Source organism: Haemaphysalis longicornis, unplaced genomic scaffold, assembly GCF_048455015.1.
Source record: "Haemaphysalis longicornis isolate Haplotype H1 unplaced genomic scaffold, Haemaphysalis longicornis Haplotype H1 scaffold_6, whole genome shotgun sequence".
NCBI lineage: Eukaryota > Metazoa > Arthropoda > Arachnida > Ixodida > Ixodidae > Haemaphysalis > Haemaphysalis longicornis.
This window is the reverse complement of record NW_027526407.1, coordinates 171,979,664-172,003,280: the sequence shown is the minus strand read 5'-3', so window position 1 is coordinate 172,003,280 and position 23,617 is coordinate 171,979,664. Positions and strand designations below refer to the sequence as shown.

The 23,617-nt window shown below is 44.8% G+C and overlaps 1 protein-coding gene across 1 annotated transcript in view; it reads left to right on the top strand.

Moving 5' to 3' along the window:
* LOC144142064 (luciferin 4-monooxygenase-like) overlaps positions 1-23,617 on the top strand; it is a 33,529-nt gene that overhangs the window by 3,736 nt on the left and 6,176 nt on the right. The window contains exons 2-7 of the mRNA XM_077673492.1: positions 4,783-4,899; positions 6,109-6,237; positions 6,659-6,860; positions 8,351-8,442; positions 18,573-18,784; positions 22,705-22,873. Coding sequence (XP_077529618.1) covers positions 4,804-4,899; positions 6,109-6,237; positions 6,659-6,860; positions 8,351-8,442; positions 18,573-18,784; positions 22,705-22,873 — 900 coding nt within the window. The 5' untranslated portion in view covers positions 4,783-4,803. The remainder of the gene's footprint in view (positions 1-4,782; positions 4,900-6,108; positions 6,238-6,658; positions 6,861-8,350; positions 8,443-18,572; positions 18,785-22,704; positions 22,874-23,617) is intronic.

Below are 23,617 nucleotides of genomic sequence, written 5' to 3'. Positions count from 1 at the left end.
GCCGCGCGCGTGAAGTGGCGTCACGAGTTTTTGACGAGCGCTGTCATGTCACTTCTTTTGGCTTAACGGGGTGATATCACGCTGATGTCCATTTGCTGAGTGCTGCTCCGCGTGCTGCTCCGTCGGCGCGATAAATGAGATCCAATTGAACTATGTTCTTTGCGTCGCAGGCCGCTCATATTTCAGCCCGGGTATTCTGTTGAATAAAGGAAGCGAACTGTGCAATAATATTAACGCCGAAAATTGGTGTCAGTGCTCCTTTAAAGTGTAAGCCGTACTGTGCGTCTGAGTGCTCTAGAATTGGTTATTCTTATAGTCCAGGTAAAATCTTACACTATCTTCACCGCTTGAAAAGGGGGCCTCAGATGGCTGTACAGGCTTTGATTGAACTTTGTCGCTTAAACCAACTTTTTTTTAACTAGTTTTTAACGCACTTATTTTAGCAGCCTTTCCGACACAGAGCTTCGGAAACTCAGGCCCAAAATGCATAATCGAAGACATTTGATGTATTTAATTCCGCGAACGAAGTAATGAAATTTAGCGCACTGTTTTATTGAAGTGGTGGTGCACGCGGTGCCGCCATAGTTAATTTTATGATCTGTACTGAGCACCGAAACTGAATTGTTTAATTCTGGTTTAGTAAGTAGCTTTTCCTTGTGTATGTTTTTTCGTGACTTTGGCTCTCATTTATGTTTTTTTTTTTTCAGAAAATACTAGTACGAAAATAAGCATACACCGACACAAAGCGCATTGTGGATGTAATATTCAACGTACCGAACATATCGGCTGGCATTTCGCATTTAAAGATAAACCCACGCCTATGACTACAGCTATAGCTACGGCTATAGCTATGGCGTAGGCGTAAGCGTACGAGTATGCGTAGGCGTACGTGTTCGAAGCCGTGAAACGCCCCGTACCCCGTTTGTCCAGGAAGTGTTTATTAGCGTGAGGACTTTCACACCGGGTGCTTAAACGCCGCAGTTGAGAACAGTGGCCGTCCAGGTCAGCATGCCTCTTATGTAGTATGTCAGGGTAAGAATGCTGCCTAACGAGTGTATACACCTCCAAAGAAATTCATCATCGCCTGCACCTTACCCATTACCCAGCGGTAGCAATCCACAGCTGTGCAACCCATATAAGCTTAAGGCGAAGCAAACATGAAGCAAAACATTACAAGCGGCAAGACGACTAAACCTTTCTACAACTCCAGGTGGAATCAAAGCGTCTAACACGTTTAACAGGGCAATTATTATTTCTATTTCCCGAGCAGAATGACGTGCTTTGATGTCATCGGAGTTTTTTTTTTTTTTTTTTTCAAACGTGGAGCAGCTACCGCTGCCACACCACAACTGAGCAACTACCAGCCGTCTGGCGACCACGCTGTCGGACGTATGACCATCCTAGTTCCCGCAAGGAGTCTGTTTTGCACAGACTGATGATAATTGCAAACACGAAGACTAGTGTCTGGCATTCCCGAACTTCCGATCGTACACTCAAAAGTTCGGCAACGGATGCGAACCCTTATTTTAATGAAATCGAAAATTGGGCGTACGCTTCTGACCCATCTACGCACACTACATTCGAATAGAATCCTTACCACCGCTACTTCCTTCGACAATGAATGCCTTCCTCGCAATAATAGCTCATGTCCTTCCTCCTTTATCCCGGTGCTAACAATTCCAAATGTCTTCATTCAAACTATAAAAAACGGCGATTGATCGTAATATCCACCGTTATGCTCGCACAAACACAACAGATTCTAGCCCAGTACACAAACGGCGTTTTCCCATTCCTCCCACGAAGCGGCTGGACGTAAGAACTTGAGATTACAGAACGATCCATACGAATTTTGTTAAGGCACGTTCCAGTGCGTAGATTAGCGCGCGGCCTGTTCACGGTCCACACCGGTGATGTATCGACTACAGCCGTCTCCACAAGGTGACAAAGTAACGCTTATCTCTTTTGGGTCATTGGCGAGTCCCTCAATCGCCTTGATGTCGCGGAATACTTTTTCTGTATTGATTTTACATCTCGTTATTGCTAAATTGCTATCTCGGCAGGTGTACCGTGAAAATTCAGAATTCATGATCGTTGAAGTTGTTTAAAAATCCAACGTTGTGCCGTTAGATATCTGCACCGCACATGCAACATTCAAAGGTATGGTAGTCCTGTGGTGCTGCATACCGTTTAGCGCGCTGCAAATGGGCTTGGTGCCTTGGTATTATCACTGTGTTTGCTCCCTCGTTTCAAACCAATCTATGGAACCATTGCCTATTATTGCTGTATTTCAAAACGTGGGCCCAGGCTTTCATACTCAAAAGTGCAATTTAACCTAAGGTTCATTGCTATATTTTGTGACATTGTTGTTCGAAATTCAAATTTTGTGTGTTTAGTGTGGTGAGCCTACACCTGGATATGAGGCGCGGTGTATTGCTGCGCTCAGGATTAGTTTTAAGTGCAGAGCACTTTAGGCGCTGGCCTTGTCGATCTAGCTCGCTCGCTGGAACCAAGCATATCGCCACGGCATTACGGTATAGCCTGTCACGGTCCATTTGCCGCGGCGTAACCCAGAGGCTTCGAAAGCCAAGCGGTTTATATAGTCCTAAGCTCTCGACACTCGTGAACCGCTGGCGCTTATCAGTGGCCTAGCTCGGCTATACCAGGATATGCGTAGCGTGAGCTAAAGTTCACCTGGTTATTCTTAGTTTTCGTGGTTGTCTAGGATCAGCTGATTATCATGCTCACTGCTGCTTATCATCCAATCCCAATGCAATCAAAATCCAATCCATTTGAATTCAATCCAAGTATAATCCAAGCCAAGCCAAGCCAAGCCAATTCAATTCAATCCAATCCAATCCTCGTGCTTTCGCAAAATGTGGCAGTGCAGCGCCGGCACGTGCGGGGGGAAAAGTACAAAGAGAACAGAACTCCCGCTGGCGCAGTTTCAGGCAGGGGGCGCGCGAGCACTGCGAAGGCGGGATATTTAATTTGCATGGCGTGGTAGGAGTGAGCGGATAACGGCGGTACAGCCCATTATGGAGAATCACTGCTCCGCACTTCCGACAGCTTTCACATTGAGTGGAACGGCTTTAATTTTTTTACTACAGGGAACCGTTAATGTGAGCGAGGTGTCCATATGCGGGCATTTTGGCTCTTAGCCTTCATCTGAAAACCAGCCACCGCGGCCCGGATCGAATCCGCCGCCTTGGGCTCAAGCTACACAACGCCGTAGCCACTGAGGCTCCGCGGCGAATACCTTGTTGATGTTACGGGCATTCAATTAAACACAAAGAAGGGCTACGTTAAAAATCTTCCTCCACCATTCGTAACATACAGTCGTCCAATGCTTCCTGGGAGTGTGTTTCTTCTGCCAACAAGTTTTCCGAAATTTCGCAAAAATTTCGCGTCCCACCGAATACCTTCTTGAAACCAACGGAGCATATTCCTGGAGCTTTTGACAGGCACAAGCATGTTCAACTCTCGTAACCTTGCTTCTTCTCTAGTTTAGGACATTGGTTAACGCTCTGCATCCGCATGACCCGTACAGACTCTAGCGACAGCGGCATAGGCGTCTTCTTGGAATAAAAACACCGAGCCATGAAGAATCGGGGCAACGTTGGCGTAATTCCTCTTCTGTCTGCATCATTTGCCTACCAAATATAGACTCTAATTAAGGAACAAAAGTGCATGAGTATTGTAATTGTACTGACCGAATTTCACCAAATGTTCTCTCGCTGGCTTTTCGCTGTTGCAAGAACCGTCAGACCCTTCTGAATTTACTTGCTGAAAGACCGAACAAAGCTGCTTCCCGGCTGGGATTTTTGGTATCACTTTCTTTAATTAAGGTATTTAAGGGCTGAGCCCAAGGTGACCGGTTAGCTGCCGGCCACTGTTGCCACTTTTCTGATGAAGGAGGAAGATAAAAACGCCTGCTTGTACAGAGTTTGCTGCGCGTTAAGTGGTCTAAATTCATCTTTAGCCTTCTACTATGTCAGGCCTCGTAGACTAGTAGTAGCTCATGAAAGGCCTCATTGTAAAAGAAGTCGAACTACCTGAACATCAATCTTAGATCTTCTAAACACCAGAAACCAAACAGCGCCACGGCCAGTGCCTCTGCTTTATAATTAACATGGCTAGTCTTATCGAGCGCCGCTCTTTTCTTCGGCCCTTCCTACTATACAGTTGCATGTACACTTATATGACTGCAGCATCTGCTGGTATAATTTCTCTTGGTTCTTCTGGCATCTTACACATGTGTGCGGATAACCTATACAAAGTTATCAATTTTTAAATTGGTATTCTAGATGTCAATTACTCGCACGGTTGATGCGGAACTGCATTTTAGTGACCTCTAGGATGGCTCAGGTGAGCATACGTGCTCAGCGTTTACACATGTATGAAAAAGTACAGTTGCGCTATATGACAAGATGGCCGGAATAAATGCTGGCCAGTTAAAACCCCTCGAAAGGATGGCAAATATAAGGGAACCCAAGGAAAGCGCAAGGGTAAAACCGAGGTGTCTGCCATACTCATAGATTCAGAAAAAGCGCGTGATGCGGACGTAAGATGTGGGAAGAGCCTTGAAAAATCCGTCTCATGAAGGCTTCATCTTAGTGCCGAACGATTGCTTATGCTTTCAATATGCTGAAGATGATAATGGTGACGATCATAACGCTTTCACGTAAGCTGGACGGTATGGATTTAGCTTGGAGCTTTGTACTCAGCACATTCATTGGCAAAAAATGTTAAACTTTTTTTTGCTATATTTGTTCGAATATATAGGTTCTGGAAACAAAACAAAAAATGTCTGCATTTCCTGAAAGTACGTCCCTTCGTCCGTACGTAATGCACAAAAACACCAATGGAATAAACTCAAGCAAAAAACAGTATACGAAGCCGGTAAGAACTTTTTGTCACTGTTTCAAGGTATTTTTTCTCGCGTTTTATGTCATTTTTAAGGTGGGCAGGGAAAGCAGAACACGTCTGGTAAAAACAGCGCCTCCAAAAATTCCCATGGCTCCTCAAAACTGAACGGTGGCATTGAGGAGCTAGTTTTATCATTTTTAAACGTTCCTGTGCCTTGAGACAAGTGTCCACGTTTGCCTTAATTGTATGCCTAGTGGACTCTGGCCAGCAGCGTGTTAGCTTAGGAAAGTTTAGGGTATCAGCCAGTTCACACACGCCAACACACCACATGCTGTCTGGTATTACCTGAAAGACTTCGCACCTTGGCTTCACATCTTATGGCAGCTACAGGAAGCGACTCCAAAATAGCTCGTGCACAACGCGCTACAGCGCATTTGAAAGCATACAAACGTTTTCCGTATATTTGCAACTACTTATCGTTTCACAAGTCATGCTTATATACTCTGTCTTATGAGGCTACGTCGAGTACTGTTTTCTGTATGAAATATTTTGGCTCATCTGTTCACAAAAACAGTTGTTTTAAAAAGGATTTTGAAGGAAGTGAATAAAATATAGTACAACTCAGTGGCTAAGGCGTTGTGCTGCTGAGCACGAGGTCGCGGGTTCGATTCCCGGCCGCGGCGGCCGCTTTTCTGATGGAGGCGAAAAGCAAAAACGCCCGTGTGTACGAGATTTCGGCGCACGTTAACGATCCCCAGGTGGTCCAAATTAATCCGGAGCCCTCCACTACGGCGCGCCTCATCGCCTGCGTTGCGTCGGCGCGTTAAACCCTACAATCAGAAAATATAGTACAAATAATACATTACTGTACGTTTATTACCTCTAACCTAGGCCTAGTAAGCGGATCAGAATAAGTGATTGTTCTAAGCTTCCATTACCACTCACTCAAATTGCTGCGCCTTTACACAAATATATAAAATACTGGTAAACACCAAAAGTTATTAAACAAACAAGAAATGTTGTAGGTTTGCGTTTGGGACATTCAATAATGCGAGGGCGGGGCAACAGGCAGCACTTTCTTTTTAAATATAACTATGGTAATTGCGGTAAACCTAAATGTGACACTATAAAAATTTACATAAAATTTGGCCTGATGCGTTCTCCCGTCCTAAGCAAGCTTAACTAGTTTTGTGACAAAATATTGTAACATTTCTTCTTTGTTTTTTTGTTTTTTTCACGCAGCCTACATTGAAAGCCCTCATACGCGAGAACGTCGTGCATTCTCCGTACCCATCTTGCGAAGTTCCGAATGCGTCAATATACGCCGTGGTTAAGGAGGAACTAGATAAGCTCTCGAAGCAAGTCGTCATGGTAAGAGAAAGGCTAGTGAGCTTTCTAACCTCATTCCTGGCAGATATTTTGTCACGTGGGCGGCAGAGAAAATTTTATTGAGAAAGATTATTTTACAGCACCTTGTTTCTGTGTAGAATATATGTTAACAGGTTTTCATTGGCAATTTCGGAGTCTTCAAAATAACGAGCATGCAGCCTTTTCGCCTACATGTGTCGTGTATTCTCGTATGAGTTACCAAACCACACACCCTTAGTGTGTGTTTTTAAGGAAATGCTTTACGTTGCCTCGCTAGAGTCCATGACCGAGTAGTGCGGTTGTACGTAGTAGATTACGCTAAACTCCCGCTCTAAAGAGGAATGGCCACAAAAGAAAATTTTCACGCAGTTATCCCCAATGCTTTCCTTCGTACGTTCCTACATATCGCCATTGTCTCTCGCAGATTGACGCCGCCGCAAGTATAACTGGATCAGAACTATTGGCGAAACTTGTGTCCTGCGCAGCCGGGTTTCAGTTGCATGGAATAAAGCAAGAAGATCGTGTTTGTTGTCACTTCGCAAACAGCATTGAATCCTTTTCGGCTCTATTTGGAGTCATATTCTCTGGAGCCGTGGCTGTACTTGCTCACGATGAACTCACTGAGCGTATGTCGCCTTTCGCTTCCTATTTATTATATTTCAAATTCAAGGACCTTCGATCTCGTTTATCTGTGCCATGTCACTGGCGATCATAAAAACTGGAAGACAGATTCAAATGTAAACAAGTTAATTTATTTGTCTTTGTTCGAACCTAATTTTATGATGCGGCAGGGATTGATGTAACGGTTTTCATAGTTTTTTTTTTTCAAAGAAGCGCCGAAGAATTTTTGTTAGGTCCACATTGCAAGAAACGTTTTCGCCAGATATGTCAGTTATCAGTGCGAATATTTCATAATATTTCAATACTATGTAGATCGGAAATTTTTGTGTGTGCGTACTGAGCATCTTTATTTTCGGAACAATTCCTTTTTATTATTTGCTTTCCACAAACCCATCATGTAAAAAATTCACATGCTTAACGCTGAACCAGCCCCAATTTCGAACATGGCTGTGCGTAAATTAGATGATCCGTATACTCTGCCAGTCCCTTCGTAGAACTGTACTATGGTGTTGCGTTCTATGTTTTACCCTCCCCCCCCCCCCTTATGCAATGCCCATCACGGGCCTTTCCGGTACTAACATAAATGAAATAAATACGATAAAAGCACCTCATCCTGAACTGGATGACTATAAACAATCATCTACACCTTGCTTGTCCGCAAGGATGTATATAAGGCCCTATTTTCAGTAATTATTTGGTGTGGAGTTCAGCTTAGGTTTAGTTACTTGGAGGGCACCGCAGGTAAACCAAATGTAGTGGGGGTAGCTTCGTTTTAAAGTAAGGAATGAAAGAAACCGCTCACGCACCAACATCTTGTAAATAAAAACCTTGTAATCATCTTAAGACTGACGTGTTCGATTGACTTTTGCGCTTTCAGCACACGTTCATACGGAGTGTTCATACAAACCACAAATGTATAAGCTCATTGGGCCTATTCCGTAATAGAATATTACTTTCCCGCACAAAACTGACGTGGAAATTTGGACTTTATATTGCCGTTGATTCATTTAAATTCCCGTACAGTTTTCTTCCATAATTATAAAATGTTCAAATTGTTTTTTGTGATGGTTTGTTTTTCTGACCCGTTCTTTTTAGATTACAACACTACAATTCAAAGCTGTTCCACACCTATACCACACGTCCGAGTTGGTGTTTCCGCTAAATTATCTAACAAGCAGTTATTGCATTGTCGATGCTGTCGATGACGTTTGGTAAATAGATACGTCTGACTCCAGGTTTTGCGCTAAATTATCAAACAAGCAGGTACTGCATGTCGATGCCGATTGGCAAATAGATCCTGTTAATTGTCAGTGGTATTAAGCTGTTTTTCTAAAGCAGCAAAATTAGACCTGCCCTTTTGTGAAACCGCTTTGGATAGGTCCGATTAATTTCCTGAAACTTCTAGGTAACACGCAAACTTGTTTATGGCTTATAGAATAGCATTTCCCGTGGCATAATAATTATTCCTAAATGTGTGATTTGACCAAACTTTTAGGTGAAGTTCTTGAGTATGCAAAGAGTGGAAAGTGCGAGTACATTGTCACTGACTGCAAGAACTCCAGTAAATTTGCACACTACAAATATCAGGTAAGGCACCACACGCTCCTACGACTACCTGCACTGAACGCTCAACATCGAATAAAAACATACCGCAGCACATTATGTGGTAATATGAAGTAATTTCTAAGAACGCAAGCGCCCTCTGTCGAAACCACGACGATGGGGTAACATGAAGCTTTCCAAAATCAAGTGCAACACCAAACGAACCATCCTGGAAGCGAGCAGACACACATAACCTTACCTGATAATACACTTAAGTTATTGCTTCTCCCGAGGGTTTACTGCACGGCGATTGTTCTCTTTAGCGCTTTACTGAAACGGGTATTCCATGGCTTTCCCTAGCGTTGAACCATCCTCGTCATTAGGGGTGCCTTTTCTATCTAATTCTGCATGTCCATCCAAACTGCTTCGGCCGTGCCAGAATGACGTAATCGGGTAGACGTCGAGAAACGCAGGTTCGATACCAACCACCTGAAGCGGTTTAATTATTTTTTTTACTTCACCCGCAATGATCATCATCGTCAACAAAAGTTGGCTTTCCTGCTATGCGTTTCCTGTGGACTACAGACACCGGTAACAGGAAAAAAGCTTCGCTTTAAAAGCAAGCAAAAGCTTCATAAACGAACCTGTAAGATTGGGCTCACACTGCTGCAAGATACAGCCATAAATTTGGCGAACAGTTGTTTGGGCACGTATATGAAGCACTTTAGTCACCGGTATGTTTTCTCTGCATGTTTTCGCATTGTGGAGGACATTTTGATCATATCGTTAGCCCGCCAAATGATTAAGGAAAAATGCATCTCCTGCTCAAATTTCTGGTCACTCGTTATTACGTGTATGTTGAAGTGCGACAACTTATTTGCGGAATAGAAGTCATTTGCAGTACAAGCGACGTTCTTTTGCAACAAAACGAAGAAACCCACCACAAACAATTGCCAAGAGCCTTAAAACCAACAAACAAGAGACGTTTCGGCCTTTTTGCAGAAGCCTTGTTCACAATGGGGTGAACAAAAGTTCATGAAAGCTTAGAGTTTTACGGGTACGTGACGTAAGCAGTGCGTGTACGACGAAGGGGGGGTCCTTCATTTTGATGGAGCGTGCGACGTGTCCTCTGTATCTCCAACGACTCCAGGTAAAGCCCCGATTTCAAATTCTATACGTGGCCAATAATTCTTCATTTTTCCGAGTCAATCACGTGACCCGTTGTATTTGTGTACTCGGCAAGAGCATCCGCCGCTGTTCCGACATCGTTCTGATGCTGCTTTCGTCTCTGTTTAAAGTTGCCAAATTCACTGATGTATGCGCAGTCGTAATCTGCGCAGGTAATCTTGTAGACGACGCCAGAAAACCATTATCCGGGAAGCCTGTCCTTACCGCCCACGAGTGCGTGCCTCGGATTACCCACAGGCACATGTGCCACCTCAACGCCATAACCACGCAAAACGCTAGTCACCGTTTTGCTTGCAGCAGAGACGTAGCGTACATCACACGCTTACTTGGTCGGAGATCAGACAATCGGACGGAACAGGACTAGCAGCGTTCCACACCATCGAAGAACGCCGTGGGATAACCGCATGCCGATAAATCGTTTCTCACCCTGTCCAAGTCGTGAAACGGTCTTCTGCTTTGGTGCAAATGTGGTTCGCACGGTTGAGCAGGGAGGCAGCAACCGACCTTTTGTGAGCGTCAGGCTGACCGGACTGAACGTTTACGTAGCGGCCAGTGTGCGTGTCCTCTCTGTACACGCTGATCATTTAGGGTGTACCGAAAGCGTGGAAGCACTCCATCACATCTGCTGGCAAGCACGTCCAAAAATGGGAGTCCATTGTCGACTTCCGACTTCACCGGGAATTCCATGGCCTTTTCCTGAATGTTCAAGAACGCAGTGAATGAATAGACAGCGCTGCGCGGAATAACGCAAAAACAGTCGTCCGTTTTATTGCAACATGTCTCCCCACCATTTGATTCAGTGATTGTAGAGTTTAACGCGCCTACGCAACACAGGCGATGAGGCGCGCCGTAGTGAAGGGCTCCGGGTTAATTTTGAACACCTGGGGATCTTTAACGTGCGCCGAATCTCGTACACACGGGCGTTTTTGCTTCTTGCCTCCATCAGAAAAGCGGCCGCCGCGGCCGGGAATCGAGCCCGCGACCTCGTGCTCAGCAGCGCAACGCCTTCGCCACTGAGCCACCGCGACGGGCCTCTCCCCACCATTTGGGCTTCCCTTAACCTCTCGATTTCAAGCGGTTTGTGTTGATTTCGAATGAACTGTTACTGCAATTTAGGCGTTATATTTTTAGTTTTTACATTTTACCTTCTGTGCATGCCTTCGTGGACACTGGTAGCAAATTGAAACTGGAAGAGACACTTGTGGCTACTTCGTGTTCTGCCTACGTTCAATAATATAAAAGATTCGTGAGCATTTAGTCACATTACCCAGTTGTGATAAAACTGCAATTTTAAATTAGGTGCACTAGATCTGACGAAAACAACAATTTTAGGTGGTAGTGGAACAACACATCGTTGATTCCATACTTTACATCTGCTGGGACCTGAGAGACAAAACGTAGAGTCTGTTCCGTAGAGTCTGTTAAATAAGTAAAAAACAGTTCCCCCAAACCCACCCCCCTGATGGCACACGCCAATTGGGAGAATGTAACTTGTTTGCTACTTTGCAATCGCCAAACTTCTAATGTTTAGACTAGAATGTCCCTCAAGTGTGTACCATTGGCTCTGGCAAATTGACTGGAAATTCCCCTCGGTAGCTCCGGGGTTTCCGGGCTATCTCGTGTCAAAAAGTGTTCCTTGTTTTCTAAAGAGAAGTAATAAAAGTTCTCTCACCGAATAAGCGGCTAAACCCTCGTGTACTTTTGCACAAAAACCATTAAGCTGTTGTCGCCCCATACGTTCAAGGCGAGCTCCCTAGTATGCTTGCGATATAGCACACTATACTTGCAACCTGGCTTGCTCGGCGAGTTTATGTTTGCGTTTTATGCACCAAAGGATAAAGCCAAGCGCCAATTATTTTAGGTCGCAGGTGTACTCTCTCTCTCTCCAATTTTCTACTTAAGGTTTCAAAAGCACTACGGGGGTAACTTACAGCGTACGGCTCCCTAGGGTGCGCTACTTTCAAAAGAGTCATGTTATAAGCAATTAGACTTCACTCCGTAACAACTTTCATAGCATACGATGTTTATCTGTCAGTGTTTTCTATCTTTACATCGCTTATGAAAGAAATGTTCATCTGAAGTAGGCGGGTGCAATTCGAGTGGTACAAAAAGAAGATACCACAATGATGCACTTACTTGATTCTTATTGGTGAATTTCAAAACTTTTTGACGGGAGCAGAGGGTATATGTACAATAAACTAGGCACCTTCCGTTCTTATCGGGAGCACAACGCTTCACAGATTGTTTGAAGAAGGTTGGCGTTTCAATTTAAAAGAAACAATTATCGTAGTCTGCTTCCAAACACAACAGCTATGCTGCCATTCAACAGCACCTTTATTTGGAATTAATACAAAAAATTTGCCCTTCTAATGTTACCTGGCTGGCATTTGATGGCTCCATTTAGGCAACATTATTAACGTTTTTTTTTTTTGTATGCGGAAGACGCCTTCGAATGAATTTGTTGAACTGGAACCCTCTCGCAGCGGACTGTGGATGCCATACCTATTGCTATCGCGACAGCCACCATGAAATAGCCAGAAATTAGTGTACTTTATAGAACGGGATGTGCTTAGCACGGTTTGGGTTCGGACTAATCGGTAGCGGTAATCCATGACTTTGTGTAGCGCAACAAACGGACAAGGACAGAACGAAATTGTGCCCGTAACCTCCTTCTGTCCTTGTACGTTTTTTGCGCTACACGAAGTCAGGGATGATCTTGCTCTTTGGAAGCGAGGTTTTAGATTTGTAGAAGCAACAAAAAAAAGTAAATGATGATATCTCTAAAGTTAACCTGGACGCGCTGATGCGCTGCCTGTAATACAGGTATGCAGTAGCTTTTTCACTTCAGGTAATGGTAAAAGTTGGCTTAGTTAAATTAACTAATGCGTGCTGCAAGCATTCAATAACGTGTTGTACAATGGCATATATAAAACCGAAATCAGGCCACATGGTAACTGATAGTACAGCCATTGGTCAAAATTGTTGACCAGAAAGACGAAAAAGTGCATGGAAATAGCTTGGTGCTTAGGTATAGGCATTATCATGGCAATGGGTTTTACCCCGCATTGCCCAATGTCGGCCTTCCAGAGCTTAAGCAATTGCGGGTTTCTCACGTGTACCAACCAACAGCCAATAATGACGGCCGAGGTATTTCCAAGGTGGCACACATTGGCCTCTAGTTACCATGCTCGCGCTTGGCACTTTCCGCTGCTTCGGTGTGACCTCCTTATACAAAAAAGAAGCCAAGATGAGGGGAAATTTTGATTTCATTTTATTCTTCTCAAATTCAAAGATTTTCAGCAGGGAGAACAAGGACTGCGCAGTGTAGTATGCAATTGTCCTTGTGAGCGGGAACCGAACGCCTCAAGGCGTTGAACGGCTCCTTGCGTACTGAGTTGGCACTGCCTGCCGAAAACTGAAATACTCCTTTTCTCGCAAAGATTTCTGCTCAGTCACTGATATATAAGACACCCCTAGTGAGTGAGTGAGTGAGTGAGTGAGTGAGTGAGTGAGTGAGTGAGTGAGTGAGTGAGTGAGTGAGTGAGTGAGTGAGTGAGTGAGTGAGTGAGTGAGTGAGTGAGTGAGTGAGTGAGTGAGTGAGTGAGTGAGTGAGTGAGTGAGTGAGTGAGTGAGTGAGTGAGTGAGTGAGTGAGTGAGCAGCCGGACCTAGACTTGCGAAGCGTGCCGACCACAGCTTCGCCTGAGCGGAAAATTTTAAAACTTCTCGCGGAAAATAGCAGAAGTCACAAAGGTTTGTATCCTTCAAGAAGTTCAGTATTATTTCCAAGATAACTTGTGGTATACATTCAATAGAGGCTTTTATGTGTGTTTGGATTTGGCTCCGCACTAGCCGGTATTTTCAGAAGAAAACAGAGTAAAAAACAAGGCACCAAACACCACCAAATTATTACCGGACGAGGCACAACTCATGCTGCGCTTCCATAGCCTATACGACTGACAGCCCTGGACAGTACTACTATAATTTGCGTATGTGATGACCCAGCTAATACAAAATAAAATCACAATTTAAGCTTGAATGGGACAGCAGTGCACCTCCTATAGACACTTTTTTTCCTTTATTCATGGCTTTAGGGCCTCCAGAAGCTGATTATGATGATGGTGATCACTGATAGTGGTATCCCCTGTGTTACGGAGTGATAACGTGTCATCTTACAAAAAAACTGAGAAAAAAAATAATATACCTATATTTTACACTCTTCGTTTAACACTACGGCTGCCCTTAGGGTAGTCAGAGAAAACTTATTAGGCACAAAATACTTAATTTTTTCTGCTACAGGCGGTAGCTGTCCTAGGCAATAATCCCCTCTCTGGTTTTCGCCCACCAGCATTCTAATCTTCTTTTCGTTCCCTCGACAAGTTTCAAGTTAACTCCCTCTGTGCTCCCCTAAATCCTAGGGCTTCTGGAAGCCTTATATTCCCTCTAAATTTGGATATATACCGTCACATTCTAACACTATGTGCGGCCTAGTTTCTTACTTTTTTGCAGACCACGCATACCCCATCATTTTGAGTATACTTCCCCAAAAAGCTCTCAGCTCGCAAGCAACCTGCTCTAGCCTAAAAGAGCAAAGCACTGCCTTTGGAATTACCGTAGAAAATTTCCTTTCTGATGTTTAATTTCTCTGCCCTGTACAACTCTAACGACGTTTTAGCTTCAATTTTTTCTCTCAATTTATTCATTTCAATCTGCCTTGCCTCTTTTTTCATTACCTTTGCTGTTTTGGATTCTCCACTGTTCTTTCCGTATTTCATTGTTAGCCTTCTAGTCTTCCTTAGCCACTGCGTGTACACACTTGTTATGTATAGGTACCTAAAAACTTTATCTGTCCACCTACGTTGATTCATTGCTCTCAACCTCCTCTCAAAACATATTTTACTGTGCTCTTCTCGATATCCAAACGACGCCCAGCACATATTTCCTTGCACTGCTTCGTTAGTTGTTTTAGATGCGGAGCATCTCTTGCTCTGGGGGATGTCACCTGTCCGTGCCTCGTCCGCAGCGTCTCTGATGATGATTGAGGCAGGATGCCCCTAGGGAATGGCCAACCAAAAAATCCATCACAAGATAGCTTCGCGTTCAACCACCGTGGTCATCTTCCCGTAGGAGAACCGCTGAAGAAGAAGAAGGAGAACACAAAGCTGCGAAGAGGAGGGCGTGTACGTTGCTCTCAGACGGTGCACCAACGTCAACAACCGTTACCTCACCAATGCTTAGATGGGAAGCATCTCTTGCTCAGGGCCATGTCACTTGTCCGTGCCCCGTCCGCAGTGCCTCTGTTGATGATTGTGGCAGGATGTCCCTAGGGATTGGCCAACCAAAGAATCCATCACGAGATAGCATCGCGTTCAACCACCGTCGTCATCTTCCCGTAGGGGAACCGCTGAATAAGAAGGAGAAGACAAAGCTGCGAAGAGGAGGGCATGTACGTTGCTAAACTATCACGAGGTAGGTTCGCGTTCAACCACCGTCGTCTTCTTCCCGCAGGGGAACAGCTGAATAAGAAGAAGGAGAAGAAGACAAGCTGCGAAGAGGAGGGCGTGTACGTTGCTCTCAGCCGGTGCACCAACGTCAACAACCTTTACCTCACCAACGCTGACGGTTACTACCGATTCTACCACAAAAACGACAACATCAACAAGAACATGATTGACGAGTTTCGGCGCCTCGAGAACCACCGCCTACTCACTGTCACACAACAGTACTTGCGTACCTTTGCCACCGGTGTGGACCCGGACGCGGAATTCCCTCTGGCGCTACTAAACACCAGATCACTCAACATAACGGCAACACAATGGAACCACACGGAACCCCCATGATGCTTCGCATCCTCATCAGGGTTCCCCACGGGAAGATGGTGTAATTTTTCCCTGCGTTGTTTTTAATAAAGATTTGTTTCATTCATTCATTCGCTCCTAAGGCGAAACGTCCTACCATTCTCTAATTTGTTTCAAGTCTTGCCAGAGCGTCTGATTTTAAAGAGAGTATGGCATTCGCAAATGTCAGACCCGGAACCATTACTCGTTTCCACCTTCTTCTCACTACTTCACATTCGTTATGCCCCCACAGAGCTCTATGCTTCATGATAACTGCGTTTCGCTTTCCCATACCCTTAAGTTGCTCCTTGTGAGTCCTTAAGTAGTTGTCCCCTTCGTTTCCCCACACTCCCAAATATCTATATTCCTTAACTCTGAGTAATTTGACATGCTTTATTTTGCGGGAAGCGCCTCCGCAGCCGTCGCCGCATACGTGAGTACCTCCTCGCCCACCGAGCATTTTATCGGACGCAAAGACGTGGGGATTTCGTCGTCCGAGAGATGGCGCGAGGTGCGCGCGTCGGTGGTGCGTGGTGGAATATTCATCGGGTGAGGAGGTACTTGGGAGAGAGCCTGCGGCAACGGTTGCGGAGGCGCTCCCCACATGTCCACCCCCCCCCCCCCCTTTCAAACACGGGGCACGGGCCCGTCAATGAAGGCTGTTCTTGGGGATATCGAACCCCTGGTTGGCGTCTGGGGCTGCCCTGTGCGGCAGAGGTTGGGCCGAGAACTGCCAAGGTGCGGCGGCATGCCGCCCGCTCGCTGCCGCCACCAGGGATACGTTCTCGATAGGCACGGCGCAGGTTTCCTCGCGACGGCCAGGTTTCTCTCGACAGCTTCGCGGTTCCGGATCTCCGCTTGCCCGTGCCAAAAATGTAGACACGGTGTGATCAGTCCGGAGCGAACCCAGGCCACGGGCGTCCACCGAAGCCCGAAGCCCAGGGGTGAGCTGTAGACTCCGTGCCCACCGACGCCTGCACGCCAGGGTTACAACTCCCCGAGGAGCTCAGCAGGCCTACAACCCATGAACAGGCTTCCTCTGTCAACCAGGAGGCGAACCGCAGTGGCCTCGCATCTCCGAAGGTCAACAGGACCCCCAGACCGCGGCCACAGCCTCCCTGGTCGTACCAGGAAGGCCCGCTGCTCGGCAGGCCCAGGCTGGCCTCGGAACGCTCAAGCGCGAAACCACATTTAGCACCACCAGGCAGATGGCGCGAGGGAACTCGAAGCGATAACTCCGCGTCGCTGCAGGTTGCTCCGCGGAAGAACCACGTTAGACTTGGATTCTTGGGGAGTAGATACTCCGCATCCTCATGTCGTAGCGATGGGTGTGAACCCTATCGCCGGCTGTTCTGTCATTAGAAAATGGACTCCCACTTTCTGCTTCCGCTATCACCTGTTCGTCGTCGCCAGTGCGAACGTGATAGGCTTTGAGATCGCTTTTGTGCACAGGACCCACTAGCCTGTTGCTCCCCAGCGGCTGCACCTCATACGTGAGCGCAGTTGTCCGCGCCGTAATTTAATATACCCCTTGCCATTGGCGAGCGACTGAGTGCGGTGAAACACTGCATGGTTAGCTCCTTCCAGCAGATACGACTTCTGGACTGTGGTTTGACTCTGGGGCAATCTTCTTCAAAGTGGCTCTTGAATGCCTTTATTGCTGTAACGTAAAAGGAGCCGGCGAACAGCCGCAGCACCGCTTGAAGTAAGTCATTTCAGCGCGAAAACAATTCCAGACCAAGAAAGGGAAGACAATCACACAATCTTTGGAGTACGTTTTCAAGTTATCTGATGGGGGCAGAGGATAAATGCTGGTTTTTCATAGCCATGTGTTCAAAGTTATAATAGGCTTGTTGGCTATGTTCTCAAAGCATTTCAGCTTTAACAACAAAATGTACAAGAAATCGTTGCCGATATCCTTTAAACAAGCAGAGTCAAACAGACAAACAGGCCCAGACACACAGAAAATTGTAAAAGGCTATCTGGTTCGAAGAAAGCCCTTTTCGGAAACCTTCCCTGCCTACTGGAAACAAATACGAAATTTACCATCCCTTCATAAAGAAAGTTGAGAGAAGCGCGAAAGCTTAAAGTGCGTCGAACCTTCGCTGAGGGTGCACTCAATCTATCGTCAACCTTCGAAGACCCAAACCGGAAACGAAGAACGAACCCATGCGACAATTTTTTCTCACACCAAGTAGAAGCATATACGAAAGATCTAAATGTATACCAATACGTGGTGGCTGAGATAGAGGCATACTATGATACCCCTTCTTCATGATCGATGCGTGTATTGTATTATCTTGAACCGTTCCTTTTTCTCGATTTTCAAGTACCCGTTTTGACACACCGGCAGCCCGGTTTCACGCATGCAACGTGGGTCCAGAGCTCTTATCAGAGCTTTTCGGTAAGCCAAACGGCCCTTGGTACGCGATAGGTCCCACTAAGAATGATTTCTCTTTAAAAACTGCCCACGATTTACGGTTTTTGCCTAGAGACCAAACAGAATTGACTGGGGTACCGTCCAAATCAGTACAATCAGCAAAGTACGGCTGCTTGTATTGGCGGTTTAGCAGTCTCCTCTGCAATTACCGTGATAAAATTTGGAAGGACTACAGTTATGTCGCAGCAGCAAGCATGGCGCTGTTTGTTGCACTGTTGCTCTGTGGTGCTGTTGATATAGCTTAACTGCGGCTGCTTCACGTTCATTTAATGTGCATATATTGGATAACTATCTACGGCTGGAAGTTATCCAAGATATGTACTGAGATGGCATTTGCCATGCATAGTTATGTAGTCATTTGATCAGGGCAACGCTATGTAGGTTGTTGCTTTGGGCGCATATGTAATTGACCAATTTAAAACGTCAGTCGTTGGAGTTATATTTTCTCAGTTAAGACAGCTACCTTGGCTTCTCTGAACAGCGTATCGATAGGTGTTTGCTCCCGAAGGCCTAAATGCAAGGCATATATCGAAATATTTTTGCAAGCTGCTGTACGTTCTCAGCTTAGCAGATTAAAGGGATTTCGCTGTGCATCGTTTCGAACAAATGCGAGAGCTCACTTTGCGGCAACACGTAATTGTAAAATCCAAGCATGATACAAGGCCATACTTCATCAGTGCAGGTTATGAAATTCAATCGCCTTCTTTCCTAGGTCAAGAAATGTTTCGTGCTTGGGGGTGATGTTCCTGGATTCGTGTCTGTGTCGGAGTTCGGAAGCATTCAACGTAATGTTTTTTTCGACGTCCCTCAAATGAATCCAAAGAAAAAAATGGCTGCCATCTCTTTCTCATCGGGCAGCACAGGGAGCCCGAAGGCGATTGTGACGACCCACTTCACCTTTGTTTCCAGTATCATTACGCTCAGGTAATTTCAAAAGATTCCTCACAAAGCGTGAGCATTCCTCATTCTGGCACACAGCTCATTCAAAACTCCCACTTCAAATCCCGCATACGATTTTAACAACTCCGCTTTCTGGATCTGAAGGAGCCCTGCGAGAATTTAAAGAAGACTGGTAAGGGAACTCGTGGTATCAACACATCTAGGTGGAAATGTACAAGCAATCAAGAAACGTTGAAATCAAAATAAGAAAGCTATTTTCTTTCATGCTAAGCCAACATAGACACAAAATTGGCAAGGACTGGAACAAAAGTGAGGCGTGCTTGATCCTGGCTTTTGTACCGTTGTTTCCACGAAACACCGCATAGAGCAGTGCTGCTCTTCTCGCCATCAGCGGAGACTAGAAGAGCAACGAGTAACTTCATTCCAGTTACAAAGTAAATGAACTCAATGCAGCTGTTTTCTGCCGAAAGGCTTGGAAAATAAGAGTTACTAGAGCATGCTTCGTACGAAAATCGCTGCATTTTTTTTTTAACTTCCGCTTCAACATCCGGCGTGCTCCATTAGTCATTGGTGCTCTTTCGCGAAACACCTTGCTTTGTGACACAGCTGGGTAGAGTGCTTGAAATTGCACACGAGCGTTCAGTGTAGATGACTACCGCAAGAATATCTGCCGGTAATTTATAAAACTGCAATGAAAAATATTACAATTTATATTTATTTATCTATTTTTATTATATTCTAATGTCACAAATTGTCGACCTCACCTGACAAATTTATTTTCCGCTGTGCTGTGTGGTCCCTGTTTACATGCGTATACCTGCGCAAAGGGTCTTAGTAGGACGGGTAAGGATTCAATAAATCGATAATTAAATTCTTGCATTTTTATCAGCCTGTGAGCACAAATCTAGTTGTAATCAATTAATCCTGACGTACACTTTATGCAGCTAATAAACATAAGCTTTCAAACGTTATCCCTGCAGAGGACATGAATACCGCTAAGCGCAATACACTCAAAAAGGCGCTAATTGTCAGCCACCGATTCTTTCGGATTGCCTTTGCCGTAGCCGATGGCATCCCAGCTCGAGTCGGGTTTGATATTTGCTCTACAAAACTTTCCTGAGACAGCTCGTGCACGGAACATCATACCACCCCTTTCATCTATAGTACCTGCCGTGTCTGTATGTAGAGTTCACTGGCGTGCCTCGCATACGGTCAACAATGGGCGCGACGGGCGCTGTCAATTGCGTGAATTACGCGTATTTCTTGCTACGTGACGCTGTAGAGCACCGTCGGGCCGTACGGCTTCCGACCAATACTTCCTAGATCAATAGAGACCTACGCATGCTGCCTACAGTAGCACAAGGTGGGCTGAGTTATCGTTTCTTACTCGCGCTGGGCTTGTTCAGAGAGTTTTGTTCTTCTATGGGACAATCTTTAGATGTTCCCGTTCGACCCAAGCTGTCAAATATTTTAAACTTTATCTTATCGGCTAGTGCATATTATCTCATTAAAATATAGGCTAGTATGAAGGCTGGTTACGCAAGCACTAAATTAGTAGTGCAGAGTAGTAGCAGTTGGCCTGATGGTCATGTTTCATGCGGTACCTAACTGAACGCACAGTGGTTCTTTGACATCAAGTTCTGTTAGGGCAGCTAACTTCAGTTCACATTTCGTCCGCCATCTTCTAGTATCGGAAAAAACTGGGCTGTTTTGCTAATTGTGGGGGGGTTATAGCTAGGAAAATAGCTGCAGTGCCCTTTTGTCTCCCTATGCCTTTTATGACAAGACGTTTGTCGGGAGGATCTTCCAATAGAATGTAAAAACCGAACACTCGTTGTTTCAAGCTGCAGTTGCCAGGAACGTGTAGATGGTTATGGGGCTGTATCTGTTACATAAAACAGAATACTTTAGACCCGGTATACTCCGTACCAATAAAAAGATTTTTTTCTTATATTTGTCCAGATACATGAGTGAGGAAACGGGCTAGCCGCAAGTAATCCACAAGCTGGTATTTACTCGTCCGTGATGACAATCTCGCGCACTTTTGATAGCGCTTTTTTTTTCGTTGTAAGTGGTTTTGGGGTCTAATTATTTTGGGGTCAAGCGTCGCAACACATTTTTCCTGCGTACTGGGCTTCACATCGGCTGGAAATGTATTTGGAGCAAATTTCGCCAGAAAAAAAGAAACTTTCTCACTCGCAAGCCCTTAAGGTAAACACTGCAGTACTTAGTGTTCGTTTAGTCGGCAGTGTACGTACCCTTAAAAATGGCTTAAAACAGCCGCAAGTCTACTAGAAATCAAACTTTGTTTCTTTTAATACATCAAAGCAGATATTAAAATAAAACATCGCAGTTTAACAAATTTGTTTTTTACCCTTGAGGTATTGACAAAAACTATATAAAATATGGTAAGCCGGACATTTACAACCTCTTCTTCTGTTTGTCAATGCACGAGAGCAACCACAACCTAGCAAACGTTCGGTAACGCACCAGTCATGTCCCACTTTGAATAGACCGCAAGCTGCCGCATGAACCCATACTTGATGTCGAGGCACCACTGTTTGCTGTATGGGGCACGGCCTGCAACATGCTTCCAGGCCAAACGCTGTAACACGGTAGTACTCCCACGGCACTGATAACCAGCTTTTGTATTAAAACGATTGACACAGTCTCAACAGTGTGGCCAGCTATGGCTTAAGGACGACCCAGGAAGAGGTTGTCACACCAAAAAAATGAAACAGTCGGTCTTTTTGGGTGTCGCCAGCCCAGCACTACCGAACAATGACATCGTGGAGCACATTGCGTAATGGTTGGTAGCCTGCACTGGCATCCACGAAGCCGAGAAGATCGGCAGGGAGAGCTACTTACTGGTGAGGTACCCCAACCTGGCGTAAATCAACAGTGCTACGTAAATAGCAGCCACCATCGATTCTTACGGTAGCGCACATTCAAGGCATCTCCTCTGAAATAAACCTATTGCATTTACCCTTATATACAAACAGAAAAAAAACTCGAAAAGGCTGTTTTTTTTTTGTTAAAGTCTCCCGTCAGCACTCTTTATTTCATTATATTACTCACTCCTGATTCCTGAGAATCATGACAGAAGCTGTAGACATTAGCATATACGTAGACAGACGTTTCCCCCTAATATATACTACATTTATGTACTACGTCCTGTTTACCTTGATCACGATGCCCGCCATCTGTGGATAATTAAGTATAATTGTTCCGCATCCCCCACTCCCCGTTTGTGGATTAGGTATCGTAACCCTGGCTCTTTTTCTTCTCAAGGCCCTTCATAACAGAGATATGCCATCTGTTCAACATCTTTCAACACCCATCTACTCATCTACCCTTCATTATTTTACCTATGATCGGCTTTCATAGCCCAAGCAGGGCGCTATGCAGTCATGTCAGCTTTTTTCGCTATATATAGCCGGATAAACTCACAACAGCGCTTGTTCTTTGGAAACTATGTGTATGCTCAAAGATACCTCGAGGAAATTTTTCAAGAGAGCATTTCACTTTAGGATTACTGAAGACAAGCGGATACGCAAAAATTCAGATAACGGGATTTCAGAGACCTCTGAAGAATGCTGCTTATTTTTATTTAAGGACTAATGTCTAATAGTGGGCAGCAGGTTACACTTGTGGCAGGTAATGCGTTAGCGAAGAAGCTAAATGCACCAATAATAATATATTCATGACACCTGTAACAATCCCACTGTTGTGTAGACTTCTGCTAATCTTGTGGGTAACAACATTGGTGCCTCCGCAAGATAAATCATCGATAACATACAGTGCTTCCGAGAATTCTGCCTTGTGCCATCAATCTACCCTACATCGAAGTTTTGCCTTGAAAGAAAATAAAAGCAAGACACTCCAAGGTCAATTACCTTTAAGCTTTGGAGAAAGTCACAGCAAATAAAGCATTTTTTTCACAGGTCCAGCTATCTCCTGGAGCCCGGGGACAGGTGTGTGATACTGGAATCTTTTGCCCACGCCTTCGGCTTCTATTTCACAATGTATGCCGTTTGTCTGGGTGCAACAGTAGTGGTTACATCGACGACACCAGAATTTTCGGAGCTTGCTGAAGTTGTGGAAAAGCACAAGGTAAAAAAATCTGCGATTGGAAGTGCTACACATTTCGCCCAGATAAGAATGAAGCGAAAGAGAGACAAACATTCCGAAGCTTATCAAACCTTAAGAAATATTCAAGCGTTTTAGCACCGAAAACTGACTGCTCGTATTTGTATGCGCTGTATGCGCCTCTTTTATAATAAGAAGGCTCTGACTTCGAGAAAACTTTTAGAATTGATGCCGGTTAAACAAAGCTTACTTCTCTTCGGTACATAAGATATAAATCCGCCCCGATTAAATTTATAACATACGTTTCAGAGCTACCGCTGTTTCAAAAACATTTGAAGTGTTTATAGATGTGTTAGGTGTCATATGTGAGCCACTGGTAAACAGTAGCTGATCCAGCGATGGCTGTGTGTATTCTTTGTATTCTATAACCATGCACTATACCTTTGCAAATATAGGCACAGTTTTTTCGCAACGAAATATGTATAAAACCGCTCTGTCTACTGTTTACCATCTTAATATCCTGTTTACAGCAGGATTGTGAATATTTTTGAATGTGAATGAAAAACTGGTAGTACCTTTGTTTTTATAGATGCACATTGAAACAAGTTACTCCTGTGAGGATTGCTAATAGAGCTTGGTAGTGGCGATAAGAGTCATCTAATTTAATATCGCAGGTACTAAAACAAAACAAAAATAATAAATGAAGGGCGAAAATTATTGCAGATAGGTTCAACCTCTCATATATTTTGTTTTTTCGGCATTACGCAG